This window comes from Lontra canadensis, unplaced genomic scaffold, assembly GCF_010015895.1.
Source record: "Lontra canadensis isolate GAN:19392208 unplaced genomic scaffold, GSC_riverotter_1.0 scaffold74, whole genome shotgun sequence".
Lineage (NCBI taxonomy): Eukaryota > Metazoa > Chordata > Mammalia > Carnivora > Mustelidae > Lontra > Lontra canadensis.
Genome location: NW_022631068.1, coordinates 5,324,051 through 5,343,503, shown reverse-complemented (window position 1 = coordinate 5,343,503; position 19,453 = coordinate 5,324,051). Strand labels below are relative to the sequence as shown.

General features: G+C 39.6%; 1 protein-coding gene across 2 annotated transcripts in view; it reads right to left on the bottom strand.

Moving 5' to 3' along the window:
- Window positions 1-19,453, bottom strand: part of NELL1 (neural EGFL like 1) — an 822,741-nt gene that overhangs the window by 201,032 nt on the left and 602,256 nt on the right. For both annotated transcript variants that reach the window (XM_032881211.1, XM_032881212.1), the window contains exon 15: window positions 7,180-7,275. In XM_032881211.1, coding sequence (XP_032737102.1) covers window positions 7,180-7,275 — 96 coding nt within the window. The remainder of the gene's footprint in view (window positions 1-7,179; window positions 7,276-19,453) is intronic.

Below are 19,453 nucleotides of genomic sequence, written 5' to 3'. Positions count from 1 at the left end.
TCCATGTTATACAGAAAAACGGATGCCGCCAACACATAGCTGGTCAAGAGTGGAATTTGGGAAGAGCATCCAGGTTTCCTGGTGCCAAACTGAGAGTCTGGATGTTGTTTTTCTATGTGAATCTGGGGAATCAAGAAAGGGGTAAGGAAACATTTGTAGAAGGAACACTTGGTAGCGTTTTGGATGAGGTCTCCCCTCACCTAGGTACAAAGCCACCTATGCTATCCATAATACAGTGAGAACGTGGTATTAAGCCTTCAATCTCAACTCCAACAAATGGGAAATAAACAAGAGTAGGAAAACATTATTCCCAAGAACCATATCTAGATTACACATGCTGTTATTTCAGGTGAATTAACTTACTCTATCCCCAGAGCAAAACTCTGGTGCATAAATTAATATGTGTTCGCTTGATACAAAATTATATAAAATGTTTATGGGACCAGAGAGAATATGAATTGGCAAAGACAACATAAATAAAACCACTTTGCATTTGAATGGTACAGTGCAAGGCCATAAGAGCTGGCAGAAACACTAGAGACCTTGGTGGCAGCAGAGGAACATAAGGCATGGCTCCACCGTTTACCTGCTGAGTGTCCTTGGAGAAGCAGCCTACGATTTCTGAGCCTCAACTTTATCACCTGGTAAACTGAGAACAGAATTAACAATAGATATCATTTCCAGACATCTCTTGTATGCCAGGCACTCTACCAAGTGATTTAAATAGATGATTTCATTAAATCTCACCATAATATTATAAAAAAATTTTTTAGTGACTACCAAGCTTAGAAACATTACATGTATCTGATCCCATAGTGCAAGTCCTGAAACCCCATCTTAAAATGAGCTAGTGTGGCTTCAGGGACTGTGCTCTCAACCCCAATTTTGTTTACTCTCTTCCTGCCTTAGGCACAAAGAAGATGTTGAAAGGAATGTGTAAAAACAATGCACATAATGAAGTAGGAAATTATGGCTCATTCATCATAGGAGAACATGATGTATTTGGTCTTCTATAGAATCCGTTTGGTTTAAGTGCCCTTGGAGGGAGACAATGAAATCAACAGGCAACAGATGACTGGAAGGTGTATAAACTCTGGATTCAGCCATACACGGTTGAGAACCTCACCTCCACTAGAGCCTGGTTGATTAACATGCATACATGTCTTCATACGTGTTCTATAGGGTGAAACTAGTTGCCTCACAAGAAGTAACAAATGCAAACTTTGGGGGACTCATAACAGATGAGTGGTAGCTTCATGCAAATTTCACTTGGCAGAGGCTAAATAGTTCATTAGGCACATCTAGTATCAGAACTCAGACCTCTGTCCCTTAGTCCAGTCCTCTTCCCCACCCCCAGCTGCATCCCTAATATATAGTCCAAGTCCCTGCTTGTGAGCAAAAGGTATCACTCCCTACAGTTGTACTGAAATGAGTTGAAAACATGCTCTGTCTCAAGGAGATGAGAATGAAAAATGGCTGGAGGTATTTTTCCCCATGCCAGAAATCTGGCAAAATGGTGATCTTGGCAGGTCAAGGACAGCATTTTGAAATAGCTCCGAGCAGCTCTGAGGATTAAGTGGCCATCCCCTGTTGCAGCCATGGGGAAGTGTGTTGGACCTCTGGCCCAATTTCTCCATCATAGCTGAAAGAAGAAAAGTTGAGTGGATGGAGTTGAGGACAAGAAGAAGGTGCCACGCAAGGTACTCAAAGTGGATGAACTCAGTGTTGATAGGTCTGGGCTTCTCTCCTCCTCCACTACAATGCCTCTCTTCTCCTACTCTCTATTTCTGGAAATATCCAGAGCAGGACACATCTCCTCAAGCAAATTCACACTCAGATGACTTTAATGAAATTTTAACAGAGCATCTGTGTGCATTCTTTTTTTTTTTTGCTGGGGTCGACTTAGAGAAACCTCAAATCCTCATATTTCCCTTTTAAATGATGCCACAAAAGCACTGCTGACTCCAGGACCTATTGGTTACAGGACGGCAGCAACTTGAGAAACGGAAGCTGCCATTTTCTCTCAGCCACGTGCCAGACCACCAGAGAAAACTCCTGCTGAGAGAAGGTCAATAAATTTCCCAACTGCTAGGATTTTGAACAGGCACATTTGCACTCATTCTTTTCCCACATGCCTCTCTGTGATACCTGGAGAGGAAAAAGAAGTATTCTCTTCTCCGTTTACAGAAGAGAACTACTATTCACCTTCTTAAAAGCTCTTAAAGTGTTTCCCTGAAACAAGGGAGGGCAGAGAAAATGCATATAGATGAACGTCAGTATAGTTCTCTCCAAACTGGAGCAGTATTAAAATTTGGAAGAATACAGAAGCCTTTGTTTCTGAACATTTTTTTACCTGGGGGATGGATAACATACTCAAGGCAAGCTGCTACCCTCTGTCTATGTATCTGCAAATCCTGGAGGCACAGGGAAAAGAACAGAATAAATTATCTGGCAAAAAGTCACTTCCTTTTAAGGCAGAGTTAAAAGAGCTCCAAGACCTGAGAAAATTCCAGTCCTTTTTGTGAGTTTTTATGTTCTTTGTAATAAGTAATGATTTTTACAAGTTTAAAATAAACATAAATAATATTTATTGTATTAGAAAATCCAGATAACCAAAATAAGAAAACAATAGCTACTGGAAATTATACTGCCAATGGATAACACTGTCAAACTTCTTTTTTTTTTTTTTTTTTTTGCTATTTATAGATTTCCCTGAATATTCCTGACCAGTTCTTAATATGCTTTGGAAAGACCTGCAGATTATCAGAGTTCAAAGCTTGTGTGAGTTAAATGAATTATATTTATAAAGAAGGAACCCATTTCTTAAGTTATGTGGGAAAAAGTCATTTTTTTGCTATTTTTATAATATCAGCATATTTTTCCCCAGTTTTTTACATTATACTATGGTCTAGCCTATAGTTTGATGAGTACTGTCCAGTTCTCACTGTCTGATTCACAAGATGTTGCTTATGACTGTATGAATTTATACAATTTAGAATTCGTGGGATATACAAATAGGGAAATGCAGTAAAATTAGCTGTCTTGTGTGTACCACCACAGAGAACATCAGCATTTATATCCTAGTCAAAACTCCTACTAAAAGTGACTGCCTAGTATTGTCAGAGAGAGATCATTTTAGAGAAAATTCCATTTAAAACATGTGTATCTAAGTTTTATACTATAAGACATTATCTTACTATGTCTATTGACAACTTCCTTCTAAAAACGAAAAAAGAAGAGGGACATCTGGGTGTCTCAACTAGTTAAGTGTCTGACTCCTGATTTCAGCTCAGGTAGTGATCTCAGGGTCATGAGATTGAGGCCCCAAGTCCAGTGCAAACCCTGGGTGTGGAGCCTGCTTAAGATTCTCTTTCTCCCTCTGCCTGGCCCTTCCCCAGTTTGTCCATGCACATATTCTCTAAGAGCGAGAGAGTGAAAGAAAGGGAGGGAAGAGGGGAAGAAGGAAGGAAGGAAGATTGATGGAAGAAGGAAAAAAGAAAAGAATAGAGAATTTCCTCTTTCTTCAGGAGAACACAAGGGTTCGGGTCACATGCTTCCTGGGTGGGGTGGAAGCATTCACATATTTACAATGTCACTGGCAGAAAATGGACGAGAACTCTCCCAGCTTGCACATCAACCTGGTTCATAGGACCATAAGAAGGTGTGCCTCACATAACACATGATGGCTATCAGCCAGTCTCTGGCTCACGGATGTCAGGAATATTCTAACTTATAGCAACTCTAAGCACTTCTAAAAAATGCTCAAAAGATGCTTTAAAATGTTTTCACTAGCAAAAAAAAAAAAAATGCTTGTAATTTTTGTATTATCAACTAACACTGATACATTTCCCTAAAATATATGTGTCTATGTGCATACATATGCACATACATATATATACATATGTATACACACAACATAATCATTTTTATAAAATACTTTTAAAAATGCTACATTTAAACCTGGTGTGGTCCAGAGGAATTACTTCTGCCTCCCAAGGGATATTTGGCCATGTCAAGAGACATTTCTGCTCGTCATGACTGGGGATGACACAGCTGTTGGTATGTAGTGGGTATAGAGTCTGGTGATGCTGGACAGCCCTCTACAACTGAGAATTATCTGGTCCACAAAGTCAATATTGTCAAGGTTAAGAAACCCTTAATTAGACATAGTTTTATACCTTGTACATAATCTCTACTTGTTCTTGATTGCAAATTTCCTTAATACCAAGTAGAAAACTTAATCTCATTCAGTTCTCAGAAGATGGTGTTCTGTTTCATGATAGGTAACCTATTTTTGGATTTAGTGTACCTCTTTGATTTCACATCTGAGCTGTTCACCTTTGTGTTACATACCAAACACAGGTGGCTGTTTTAACCTCATTAAATTCTAGATATGCATTTTCTTTAACAAATGATTTCCAAGATTTAACTAAATGTGCATGTATTCTAAAAGGCTGAATGCACAATGCGTAAAACCAATGAGGGGCCATGGGAAACATTTTAAGACTAAACATAAGTGAACTCTACATAGAACAAATGAGACCATTTAATTAGCCCTGAAATTGAAAGAAACCCAATGAGAGATTTAGTCTAATCATGCTATGAGACATTCATAATGCATTTGTATTTTTCACTTGCACTCTAAGACTCAAGGTATCCATATCACTATTCAATGGAAAACAGAATTGATGTTTATTCTTAATGATCAACATGACAAAATAATTCAGATAAGGTATGACATAGGTTTTCAGTATTTGCCTACAATTCATCTACATCCCTTGCACACAACTGACTGGAAAATGTGTACTTTATTCTACTGACAAAAAGTCTTGCAGAATTAGACTACTGGCCAGTATCAAATGGAACGGCTTTGCTACTGATGGGAGAGGGCGTCACATGCGGAGAAACGTTTGTTTGTTTGTTTGGTTCTTTTTTTTATCCTACAATAACTGTGTACATATTCAGGAAAATGCAATTCTCAATCTCAAATCCAACATTTATATTAATAACATCTACGTAGGAACCCATGTCCTACCAATCCTTGTTTTATTTTTCTCTCTGGTCTTGATTTTCTCCTTTATCTCTATTTTTCCTGCTCCACATCATGGGCCAGAATATAAGCACTGATCCAACCAACCACTTATTGAAAAGACAAAAGGCCAGAGGTCAAATGAACAAGCCATCAGAAACTACAGTTAATTTTTCCTCAGCTGCCACTAACTCAGACCCTGCTCTAAGAGATCAATGCTCTCCCCTATTTCTTTAAAAGGTAAAAAGAGTAAGAACTTTACAGACGTTCTAGTTAAGGATCTCAATTACAATGTAACAACAACTGGTTTATAACAACCTGAGGTGCTTGGTGCAAGTACAAGTTTGTGGACCCTCCCCGCTCAGACTTTCTGATTCACCAGATAAGGGGTAGAAGTGGAGAAATCTGGATTTTAACAGGAAGTCCACACATTATCCTTGAGAAACACACGCAAGGGTTTATAACGCAGGCTTTGCACAATGCAACTTATGTTTCATTCTCAGTTCTGACACTGGCTCTGTAGCATTGCAGAGACCACTTCACCTGGCCAAAGCTTTAGTTTGCCATCTATAAAGCTGTAGCAACCACAGCAATCTCATTTGTTGTTCATATGAACGCATTCATTCACTAGGCCTGAGACTTAGCTACCACATGAGAAATCGTCTCTCATTAGTAGTACCCGTCATTATCAACATCATCACCATCACCGTTCTGTCTCCACACATCCCTGTGTACTCATTTTAGGGAAACACAGCAGTTCTAGAGGAAATAAGACAAAACCTTTAGTTTGGTTCTTGTTTTCCCTTTTTTTTTTTTCCCCTTTTAGAAAACCTAATCAAAACCCAAGGTACTGCAATAAAGGCATGTGTGTTGAGTTACCATTAAATATCTTTGCTTTTGGCAAGAATATTTCAGCTCCATGTGGTAATGCTCTCATGCTGCTCAGGAGCAGAGCTTGGCTCCTTCACAGGTCTCTTTTTAAGGATGAGCCAATTAATATTATTTAATAAATGTGACTTGATTTGATGATAATATCACAAAATAAGGAAACAATGGCACACACATTGTTGATCTTCTTGTTGAATAATTTATGTAAAATTTGACATGTTTTTTAAAGGATCAAGCTGCCTTATAAATGTATAGGTAGCACAATGTAGTATGTGGGACAATTTGGGGTATAATAAATAGACTCATTAAAAAAAATGAAACTTTTAAACATGAAGGAAAAAAGAGCTTTGCTTAGATCTCTGGCATTAGATGAAGACATCCTCTGTCTCATCAGATAATAGGAATGATGATGACAACATTGTCTTTTTCCACTTTTCTCTGCAATTCTGTGGTAAGTGTCAAGTTTATTCCCGTCTCAGAAAAATACGGTAAAGTGGTTTTACCCTAATAAAACTCATGGACAAATACACTGAAATATTTAGTTTTATATGACATAGACCTGTTGCTTCCATTGATTACAAACACTGGCAAACTAACACTGATTGTCAAATTCCACTTACACAAAGGTAGGAGGACCTCTTCAATTAATGACAGAGCTGGATTTCACCAAATAGCACCGAGTATAAACACTACATTTACTGCAAACAGAAAGGGGCGCATAATGGAATCTTACTGATGCTAATTGGCTTACATTATCAGGTCCATGAATGATAATGTTTGTAATAAACCAATATTAGAATAAAATTCCAAGGACACCCATAAACCTGCTGGAGTTATTTAACGTGCTTTTACGCAAGGAGCATGTGGTTCTAATTTAGATTCCGTTGAGGTAGCAGATTGTTAAAACTCTAATAGTTGTATGTGATGCTACCCAATAAATGATAAGTGGGGCAAGTCAGTTCGTGAGGCTTTATCTCTAATTAGCACTAAAAATGCATACTGGCAAGCAGAGTGGAGAAAAGACTGGACCTTGCTGAATTGGAGGGAGAGCAAATGAAGCCCTATTTTCAAAGAGAAGTTGCCTGTTATGTAGCAAGCAGAAGAAAACTACCTTGGGAGAGGTACATCTACCATTACAATTGGACATAGCGAGTCAACCCACAGTGCTATACCTAGAGAAAGAGATCCATTCTCTCTGGAAGTCTCTCTCTCTGTCTCCACCCTCTGCACCCCCCACCAAATAACAAAACAGGGAAGGTTACCTTTCTCACAGTGGCTTCCTGTGAATCCAGAAGGACAGACACACTTGTTAGGAGACACGCAGGTTCCACCATATCTGCAGCCCTCTTGGCAGAATGCTGTCATTAAAAAAAAAAAAAAAAGAATAAGAGATATTCTTAGATATTCTTAGATAAGATGGCACTAAGGAAACTCATGGTGAATAATGTGAACACTGAAACAATTCTTTCTTTGGTGCATAGAGCATACATACCTGTGTTGACATATTTAAAAGTTTTGGTATACAAAAAGAAAGAAATGTCATAATGTCTATTTCACTCATTTACACGAGATCATTTGAAACAACAGATATAAACTATTTCACACAGGGCTGGCACATGTAAGTGATAGTACGAGCAGCTACTACTGTTGATATTCTGGTGATTAATATATTTGAAATCAAATAGGACAAATTGTGTAACTAGAAAGGATAGGGTAGGAATAAAGGCAAAGGCAATTTAAATGCTATTTTGCAACTACTCCCCAAACATCTTTTATTACAATATAAACATTCTTATATTGCTTTAAAAGATTTGGGGTAGTCAATATAAGTTTTTAAATATTTTATTTATCTATTGAGAGAGAGAGCACTCGCGTGTGTGCACACATAAGCATGGGGAGGGACAGAGAGAGAGAAAGAGAGAATCTCAAGTAGGTTTCGCACTAAGCACAAGCTGGACATGGGCTTGATCTGATGACCTGAGATCATGTCCTGAGCCACAACCCAAAGCTGGATGCTTAACCAGCTGAACCACTGAGGCACCCCAGGTATTTGGTATAATTTTAGATAACATACATTTAATTAAACACTTACTTTTGAATATTTAAGATGTTTCCAATGATTCTATAATAAAACGATGCCTTGTCCTAAGAGTTAAAATACTTAACACAGGGGAAATGCTTCTATGTGAAAATGCAGTTTCAAAGGGTTTGGACTTTGATAAGCCTTTCACAAGCATCAAAAAATGATCCCAACCCCATCTCAGTACTAAACTGCTAGCCTTCTGAGACCAGGTTAATTTCCCTATTACCCACTAGCACAACATAGCTCCGGGAACCTCTCCTTTGCAGTACTAATTACCATTGTTCACTTACATATATTTGATTGCCATCTTCTGTTTTGTCCATTGGACTGTAAAAACCATCAGGACAAGAAACTGGGACTGTTCTTGTTCCCTACTGTACCACTATTTCAGAATCCGAGAACATAGTCAATGCTTAAAAATCACTGCTGAATGAATTCACCTATATTTTACAGGCTATTCTGATCAGAAAACTATTGTTCTAATAATTCCTCAACACTTCCATGCCAAATAATTTATTTTCAAGCCTTGTAGGAGAACCAGTAATTTAGTGTGCCAAAACTGCAAAATTTCTCCTAAATGAAGATGATTGCAACTTGGTACCACAGATTTGTTTTGTTTTTCACATGAGAGCTAGGTGAGCAAATGGTTTTAATTGCAGTTAGAAACGTGTCACACTGGAAAGATACCATGGTTATATTTTGCCATCATCACACAAATAATATGGCTTTAACTCTAAAAAGCTACATAATGTCTTTGGATAGTTAGACAGTAGTTCAGCTACATAGAACTTCTCACAATATTGCCATCTCCCATATCATTTAATATCACCTGGATAATTTAACATTCTGTAGCTTAGTAATTGTGAGCTCCTTTGCATCTGCCAGGGGGCAGATAGTGCATACCTTGCTATCCAAATACCATTCCCCATTTTCCAACATCTTAGTACCCTGGGACTGTAAAAAACATTTACACAACATCTGCCTTGGTATGTTCACCAAAAATAAAAAATCAGTATGTATATAAATATATGCATACAAATGTACACAAAATCCCTTTTCCCCAAAGATCACACATGTGTGCTCTGATGACTGCCGTTTCCAAGTAAGGTATCTAACCTATAGCTCTGCATCAAAGCTGGTAACAAAAAAAAATAAAGTGGTTTTGCAAACTGAAAATGATAGATGGAAAGCTGGTAAGGAAAAGTTTCAAGTGACCCCAAAAGAAGACGAGTTTAGAAGCAAGAAGTGCAGCTTGGGTTTCTTTAGTGAAATAAAAAACACTTGATCCAGAGGTGTGTGCACATATACACACACACTCATGTATACACACAGATCGGCAGATTCAAAATACATGTCTGCTCCTGACCAACTCGACTCTTAAGAAGAAATGATAAGAGATTTTTGTGAAGAAAGCATGAGATGTTTGTGATGTTTTAAGAACATAGATGTGATAATAAATACGGTGCTATGAGGATGAAATTGTTAATATTCATAGTAAGGACCTTTAAATAGTGTGGGACACAATAGTGTTAACTATCTTGTTATATAAATTTATTTGACAGCAATAATGTCACAGCTGTGAAACATGGGACAAGGACAAATCATCTAACACCTAGACAATACAAACCCATCTGACAAGGTGTTCGGCTCCACCAATGATGGGTGAAAGGTATCCCTTGTTATTTATGCTTTAATTTCTAACACTAGTAATGGCCCTTAACGTCGTGTTATTAGGTAGGTGTTACTATTTCTTTTACAAAAAAAGGTAAAACTGGGGCTCAAAAATGAAGTACCCCAACTAAGGCCATACAGTTGGAAAGCAGCAGAGCCCAAGATTTAAGCAAAGGCTTCTTTGGCTACAAAGTCTTGCCTTTTCTTTATATGTTATAGTGCAGACTAATCTGCAATCCAATATTCACATGGGAAGATTTATTCTTTTTTCAATAGTTCCATAATGGCTAAGGAAATGAATTATATATTGAAAGCAAAAAAATATACCAAATAGCATAAGTGACATGAAAGAGAAGGGAGGCAGGGAGTTGCTCAAGTTCATGTACATCTTATCTAATCTCCATTTTTGGCCAAGTTTCATCATGATTGACCAACTCCAGGCATGTGTGATTTTTAAATGGCAATTATCCTGGATAAAAAAGAAATTCATTACCTATTCGAACCTCACAAAATATGACATAGTACTTTGAAAAACAAAACACAAAAGCAAATAAGGAAGCATGCCATCCAAAATGTGAACTCAAGATCAACTCAAGTTTTCTTTGAATACCTTCTAAGATATCCAAATACACAGGTATCCTAAACTACAGGTTGTGAATAGATTGTTTATATCTGGTTCTTCTTCCTCATCTATCAACCTAGCATTTCAAAGAAAACGATTCTGATACTCAAGAGGACCTACAATTTGGTGCAGCATTACTTTGTTGGTGGCATAACTGAAACGAGAAGCCAAGTCACCATCACATTTCTTTCTACTTTATGAGAAGATAGGATGGCAGAATTACATGGCTCAAGTCCTTCTTCTGTATTTATTAGCTGTGTCACCTAGAGCAAATTATTTCACTCCTGTGGACCTCAGTTTCCTCAAGAACAAAGCAATAACAATAATAACGCCCATGCTGTGCAAGGTTCAATTCAATTACCAATGTAAACCACCCAGCACAGGGCATGGCAGGTGTGATATGCTCAAGAACTAGACCTGATTCTTATTCATCACCAGGAATCTGTTTTTCCAAATAGCAATACTATTATACACCGGTTTGTGGGCTACATCCTGGAAATGTGGCAGTGACTTAGAAAAGATCCCTATGCAATGGAGCTTATTCTTTAATGAGGGCTAACTGTCACTCTATCCTTGACTAGATAACAGTATCATATGGTTTGCAATGGAACTTGGAGCCACAGCTCCTCTGCAAACTTGGAAAAACTCAGGCATCATGGGTATGTGGCTCTTTTGCCAACCACTTTCCTAATTCTGAAGCATGTCTTGAATAGATTGCAAATATACAATGGAATTATGAACCTGAATCAGTCATCACAGTGTCATTTGTTATTAATGTATTACCCTGGGGGAGATGCAGCACTGGATCAACTCTGAAATGGTATTGTTCTATTTTGGAAAGGACTCTTCCTTGTGCATGAAAATAAAATCAGAAAAATCAAAATTGAGGAAGCATTAATCCACAGACAAACTACTTGTTTTACAGGCAACAATTCTCAGCATGGGAAACAAAACTTGGGCATTAAGGGAAACAAAATGAGAATGTGGGTTTGCAGACACCAGTTTGTAGATGTTCAGTATCATCATCATGTATTCAGTTTGATAAAAATAGTTTTACACTAATAAAAAGTAACAACCTTTCAAGTTCTAGACACTTTGCAGGATCCTCTTAAAGTTCTATGGGCATATATTTGGTTTCTAGGGATACCCTGTATCCTGACAAAATAAAAGGAGACAAACATGCCTCAGCACCATCTGTTAAAAGGAAACCCTTTGCTTCTTTCCTTAAGTTCATTTCTGACCTCTCTTTGCCAGCATTGCTCACTCTGCACTGTGGAGGCAAAGGATTTAAATTCCATTGGCAAATTTAGGAAGAATATGTATCAGGATGATGATTTTCAGGTGGGAGAAGCAGGAGACTAGGCAGAGAAGCACTGTATGTTTACAAGTATGTAACTGTTACACTTCTAGTTTTATTCTAGATAATTCGTTACTAGATGTGAATTACATCATTTAAAAATAACCACTGAGGGGGCACCTGGGTAGCTCAGAGGGTTAAGCCTCTGCCTTCGGCTCAGGTCATGATCTCAGGGTCCTGAGATCAAGCCCCATGTCAGGCTCTCTGCTCGGCAGGGAGCGTGCTTCCCCCCTCTCTGCCTGCCTCTCTGCCTACTTGTGATCTCTCTCTCTGTCAAATAAATAAATAAAATCTTAAAAAAAAATAATAACCACTGAGGTATGTAAGTAAATGATAGCTGACCATCATGGACCAATGATCATAAGATGTCTTGAATCAAAGATTATAATTAAGTTGATTATGTGAACCTAAAATCCAAAAATCAGGAGGTGAGGGGGAAGGAGCTATTTAAAATCTATTCATGCCCAGCATAACTCTATGGCCACCCTGCATCTCTCTTGGGAGTAAGATGCCTTCAGACGGAATCAATTTTCCTTATCTCCAGAATGACACCTTCCTCCCTGGGATGTGGTTGGTAAGTCAGCCTTAAATTCTGTGTTCATTCTTAGCAAACTAGCTTGTTACAGACTGAAACTCATGTTCTTTAACCCAGTTCTGTCAATAACAAAGGGGATATCACCTCCATGTTTGCTTTTTGGTTTATTGCTCACCTCTTTCAGAACATGGTATGTGTCCATCAAAGACCCCCTCTCTGCCTCAGAGATGGCAGGTGGGGTCAGTGTGCTAATGGCATTTGGTGGGTAGAGGACAGGGATGTTGCTAAACATCTTGTAATGCATTGGTTGACCCTGCCTGACAAAGAACTATCTGACCGCAAATGTCAATAGTGTTAAGAGTGAGGAAGTGTGTTCCAACTTCACACTATTTAAGTCTACTAGGTGTCCCCAGGAGCAAAATTCTGTTATTGTAACCCATTATTTTCCATTTCTCCCCTCCCAATTTCTCCCCTCAAAAAACAGTTTAAAATAAAGAGAAAAGATAAGAGTAAATTCTTCCAGGTGGCTCGTCTGATACATCAAACCAAACATCTACATGTCTACAACTCTCAATTTTCATATCATTCTGGTTGCAAGCACACAGTCTATTGTGTAAGTTAGTATTTCATTATTGGCCCCAAATCACCTTTCATCCCTCGTACCATCTATATTTGTACCCACAATTCCAATACCCCTTTGCAAACCCCTTATCAACTGTAATAATATTAACAACAGTAATGGTGAATTCCATTTTTGGAGGACCTATTATGTATGTTACAGACAATATTCCCTTTCATGCTAACAACAGCAGCCCAGTGCATTAGATATGCTATCATCATTGTCAGATGAGAAAGCTGGCTTAGAGAAGGGGAAGGTCACAATGTTATAAAGCAGTTCCCTAGGTTTCGGGTCCCACATCAACCACCTCTCTAAGCCATCCACGTGGGGCTTGCCCACCTACCATGTGCAGATGACATGCTAGACACTGAGAAGCCTACAACGAGGTGAGAGATGGTCCTCATTCCCAGGAAGTTCACAAGCCAGAGACAGAGAGCGGCACATATAAAACCAAGCATCGTAAAACATGATAAATGCTACTATAGCAGTACGAATAAAGTGCTGAGAGAACATGGAGGAGAACATGATAAATTATGCCTGGTGGACTTAGGGCAAAGCTTTTCAACAGAGCTGGCATTTGAGATGGGTCTGGAAGAAAGAACGGGATTTTTGCAAAGCAGAGAAGCACAGGAAAAAGGGCAGGTCAGGTCAAGGTTTGTCCTGCGGAAAGGTACTGAACAGAAGATGAAAATGAGCCAATGTTTATAACTCACGTCAAGGTCAGAGACCGAACAGCATAAGAGAATGCAGTAAGCCACGCAGGCCAGCAGGAGCATTTTAGAATCTGTGACCCGTCCTCTCCATCTTCCCATTTCCCATCCACTTCCTGGATTTGTTAGTGACCTTCAGGCATAGTACTGTCCTGCCTGGTTATCCACATACAGACTTTTGTTCTGTCCATCATTGTAGTTATTTGATTTAAGATCATGCTTTGCTAATCTTTTTACTAAATAGTAAGAAATAAGTTTTATATCAGAAGCCTTCACATATACACAACGAGTACCAGAAGACTAAGTCTGTGTAACGCATTTTGATATTTTCTATTGTATTGCCTTCATTGTATCACCTTGTATTATACTGTATTTTCTATCATTTATAAAATATGGCTATGATCCAATGACTTGCTTCCCCAGCCCACTAAGGCTGCAGTTTAAACTGTGCCCTTGTTTCATACATCCTTGGTAATCACTGTATTCTTCTAGTCCACAGCATTCTGTGATGGTGTGGGGGGAACAGTCACTTTTAGATTAGTCTTGAGATTTTGGTCTTAGCTTTAGAAACACTGATATAAGAAAATGTCTGTAATGCTGTTATTTTCTGCGGATGTAGTCGCAACAGACGCCCTCTGGTCTGGAAAGTCAAAATATTCACTCTATGGGACTTCATAGAAAATCTGTTACAGAGGATAAATTAGATGGGAATGGCACAGGCTGAATAAAAAGATAGTACATCCTTTTCCATTTTTTGGAGGGGGTGCTGTACATATGCTTCTCTAACTGGACTGTGAGATTCTTAAGGACCAGGGTCATATTTTTTTTGCAATTCTGATTTCCTCTATATATCATCTGGAACTCTGGTGATACTAAACTTCTATTTTTTTGTAAATTAATTATATGGAGAAAACAATGTTTCAGAACACAGTTTTGTATCATGAACTATATCATGAAATTCGAGAGGACAATTTGACCGTGTCGAATCAATTCTGTTTTTAAAATGTCTCAAACATTTACTACATATTAAGACACTAGATACTCTAATAAGATATGATCCCTGTTGTCCAGAACCTGCAAGCTTATTACAGCGGTTCTCTCTGAGGACAATCCTCCCTAGCCCAGGGGATATATGACAATGTCTGGAGATCTTTTCATTTGTCACAAATGGCAAAGTGCCACTGGTGGCCATACTACTGGGTAGAGAGCAGGGATGCTACCACGGAACATCCTGCATGCACAGGACAGCCCCAAAGCCAAGAATTATCCAGACCAAAATGTCAACGGTGCCAAAGGCTAGAAAAGCTAGACAATCCTTCATTTTGTCATCCAACAATTACTTACTGAACACCCTCTGTGCCAAAGATTATTCTGAGAACCAGGGATTACAAAGAATAGATAAAATATTGTGTTTAAGATTTTATTTATTTGACAGAGAGAGACACAGTGAGAGAGGGAGCACAGTGGGGAGGGGAAGAGGGAGCAGGGAGAACAATGCAGGGTTCAACCCCAGGACTCCAGGATCATGACCTGAGCGGAAGGCAGCCACTTAATGAATGAGCCACCCATGTCCTAGATAAAATATTTCATATTACGGGTCTGTATTCTAGTGGGAGAAGATACAGAACAACAAAATAGATGTGCAAGTGACAAAGTTATGTGAAAGGCAAGAGAGCAGGGGAGTGGAGGCTGTGCCTATGGGGAAGGTTGCAATTAAACAAGGGGATAATGGAAGGCCTCACTGAGTAGGTGACATATGAGTAAAGACCCAAGCAAAGAAGGAGTGAGCCATCAAGCAGAAAAGTGTTCTAAGTAGAGGTTACAGCAAGTGCAAAAGCCCTGAGGTGTGGACTGTACAGATTATGTAGTGCTTTAGAGAGCCTAGCAATACCACCGTCACAAACTCAAAGGAGGCAGAGAGAAGGAAAGGACTGCTTCTTCCTAGAAGGTCAAAGAGAGGTCCACACAACAGCAGATACCTGAGCTAAAACCAGAAAAACAGTAAGTAACTGTAAGGCAGGATGGGACCAAGGACGGTCAAGTCAGGGGTGGGGAGGACAGCACAGACAGAAGAACAGAGACATGGAGCACCACGGGTGGAACCAAAGAAGGACTGAGCTTGCTGGAAGACAGGCCATGAGGAGGAAGAAGAGGTGACTGGCGCTGGTAGTCAACTATCCCAGGCTTTTGGCTCTTTCACTGAAGAGCTCCTCCTACTCTGCCTTCCTCGTCAGGTACCCTCGCTCTTAGGAAGGATTTGGGACTGCCAATATTGCCTTCTTTTCCTGCAATTCCAGTTTCATTCAGAATAAGACCGGTGGCTTTTTCCTAGGAAGGCACCGTCAACATTTGAATATGAATAGGTTTCATGAGCTAAAGTCTCTGAAATGCAGAAATGGATGAAATATATAAAAAAGAAGAGTAATTCAGCAGGACAGCTCTCAAAACTTGGGACTGAGGAATATTTGGCCCTGACTTTGTGCACAAGGGGTCAATCACTGACACGTAACCCAAACGGCATGGGTGCTGGGTAATTCTCCTACAGAGCCTACAGCTTGGTGAGGGGGTAAGACTCTGGAAACAGACCTAGATTCCAGTCATCGTTCCACAACCCTTATTAGCTGACTGATTCCCACCCCTCAACTTTGGTGAGATATAACCGACACAAAGCACTGTGTAAGTTTAAGGTGAAAAATGTGTTGATTTATCACATTTCTATAATACAAAAGGACTACCACCATGACCTTATTTTGAAAACTGCTTAATCTCCTTAATTAAGCATTAAATTCCTTATCTGTATAGTTAAGGCACTGGGAGAACCTTGAGCATACTGATATTACCAGCATCAAAGAAGTAGTGCATATGAAGTACTTGTCACAGTGCCTACAAACAGTAAGTGCCCAAAAATGGTTAGTTCCTCTTAAAACTGTCAGTCTCCTTCCCTCCAGGTTAATAGAGTGAATATATTTATTATGTTTTATTAATTATATTTAATTTATTATTATAAATTTAATATATTATTTGATGTAACACAGCGAATATAGTTAGGTCTTCCCTGAGTGGTATAAAAATCAACACCAGGGTTTGAGAGCTTCTTGAGAACTAGAATCAATGGCAAGGAAAATAATACAGGTTTAAGACAAAACCTAGGGAGAGGAACCGAGTAAGAGGTGATGTTCAAATTTCAAAAAGCAAAATTCAGGAAGTTAGTTAAGGACTCCCTATGATGTGAAAACTAAGGCAACAGTCAATTATACCTTTGCAACAACAACTCTGAAAGCAATTCATAATTCGGTGTTCGGCATTTACAGATGCGCTAAGAAACAGAAGCACGGAAGTGCTATCCATGGAAAGCAGTTGAGGAGAGAGCCCAGGTGAGGGGGTCAGAAGGTTTCCCGCTGTACAGCCATATCGGAGCCAAGACATAGATTACCCTGGGAGGTCACAGTCTGGAGACTTTCAAGAAATAAATTCCAGCAAGCTCTCCCAGGCAAACGCAGTCTGTGATTTTATAGAACCACATGGAATGAGATGTTAAATCTTGAGTGAGATACGAATCCAGGCTGCGGTGACAGTAGCTGGGTCATTCGGGTGGACCAGAGTTCCTGAGAGGGCTTTTCCATTTTCTACCCACCTCCAGCCTGAAATCGGAGCAATTTCTCAGATTCGTAAAGCATTTTGTGCTTTTGTGGAAAGAGCGCTGGGCAAGAATCTTAAGAGGCGGTTTGTCATGGTGCCTTCATTCTGTAATGAATGGGGACACAGGAAGGAGAGAAGTTTGATGACTTGCCCAAGAAAAAAAGTTAATTATGAGGTAGAGACTGAGAATTCCAGGCTCTGGGATTCTGACACAGCCTCAGGTGCCTGAGAAGTGATGCCAAATCCCCACAGTGGGAGAAGGCTTGTTCGGGTTTTTTAAGGGGTATGTGGTATGGGGAGCAGGGGGCGGGGGTGGGTGGTAGAAATAAGAGAGGAGAGAAAGATGAGAAAAAGAAGAAAAGAAGAAAAAGAACTGTCTTAGCGATCAAACACAGCAGCAAACACTGCCCTCCTCATCCCTGTCCTTTCAAATACCTAACACAGACACCTCGACGGTCAGATGACACATTCCGGGACACGGGCTGCCGGGCTGCAAATTTCAGGTCTTTTTCTAGCTGTGTAACCTAGAGCTTATGGAGAAACACCTGTAAACATCATTTTCCTCATGAAAGAATGGGAAATTAAAACGGCACCTTCTTTGTATGGTTGTTGTGGAGAGTAAAGGTTGCTGTAGGTCAAGCGTTTAGAGGCGGGTGCTCAAAGGATATTAATAATTCTTGATGCTATTATCATTAGTTTTGTACTTACACTCACAGAAGGGAAACCCACCTAGGGAAAAAGACACTGACATGGGCAATTATAATGGTAAACGAGACCTTAACTCACAGGGTTACCAGGCTGTTGTTTGCATTTTGTGGAAGGGGTGCTATTTTTCACTTCCGTGCTTCAAGGGCCCAAGCCAGAAATTCAGAATTAGAATTATTAATTATCATGTTGTAGAATGCAAAGCATTCCAAAGAGCTCTGCTTGCTGGAGGATTCAAAAACATATATTTGACCTTTCTTTGGCTGCCTTCAAAGTCAGAGCCCAGGGTCCTCTTAAGTGAGCTTGTCTGATTAATGGCTGGGCTCATGCTACACATGCCCACCGGGCCTCAAGCCTTCACCACTGCCTGGTTATCTGTCTTTCTAGATGTTTAGCTATATCTCACCTACAACACAAGCTGCCCTCATTCCAGGTTTTTTTTTTTTTTCAATTTTTTTTTTCAATATTCCTCAATATGTTTTACCAAATTCTATCATAAACAAAATTCTCCTTTAGATTACTATACTATTTCACATGATTCTTCACCCTGTAATGTCCTTCCCTCACTTAATCAATTCATCCTTTAAGACCCAGTTCAAATGGCACAGATATTTCCTCTGCCTTGTTACCCTGAATCTTTGCTGTGATCATAGCCTTTAGAAAAAGTACTGCTCATTTACTATATCAAGACAGTGCCTTAATCGTTTAACACTGTTTATCTCTTTTAATCCCCCCCCCCCGCCAAATGCTATAAGGGAGGTGTATTACTTTAACTTTACAAACAGAGGCCTGAAGAGGACAAATGCCTTTCAATTTCACACAGTTCTTGAGAGGTGAGGTGCCTCTCACATTGTTTTGAAAAGACTGATGTACTGCTCCCCAAGCTTACAAAGGAACAAGAACCCTGAAATCCTCATTTCTGCCTTTCTCTCAGTGCCCAGAACATGGCCTGCTATACATGAGGTAAGTGGACAGTGTGTGTCTTTAATGACTGGAAGGATGACAAATACAAAGAACCTTCTTTGCTCTAACCCCTACTCTCTTGTTTGTGTCTTTCCTCTTATGTCCAAAATCTTCATTATACTGACGAAGCAAAACCAAAGTTTGGGAAATAGCTTAATCATGTTTCTACCTCCTAACATTACTTTACTGATTCCATCAAAGGAAAGGCATCTTACTAGAAGCAGAAAGACGACTCCCTGGAGATAGGTCTGCCCACCCTGCATAGCAATACCTCACTGTGCCCCTGAGCTCCCCGTCGTAGCGGGTCATCTCAGGACCCCAGCTCAACCATATCCCTGTTGTCTCTACCTGTTCAGATTATCAGTTTTGTCCTTCCTCTCTTTCCAGCTCTTAAGAGTTTAACCTTCTGAACCATTTATCTCCAGTATAACTTGGGTACTCCTCAGACCCGTCTTACTCCGTAGGCTCCACCTACCACCACTGGCAGGGTAAAGCACTTGGGAGGCAGGCCACCCTCGGGCTCCCAGAACTCTGCCTGGAAATATCGTGCTTAGCTCAGCTCAAAGCTTCCCTCTTTTTTATCATTCATTAATTAATTTAGAAGATTGATTGATTGATTGATTGATTTTAGA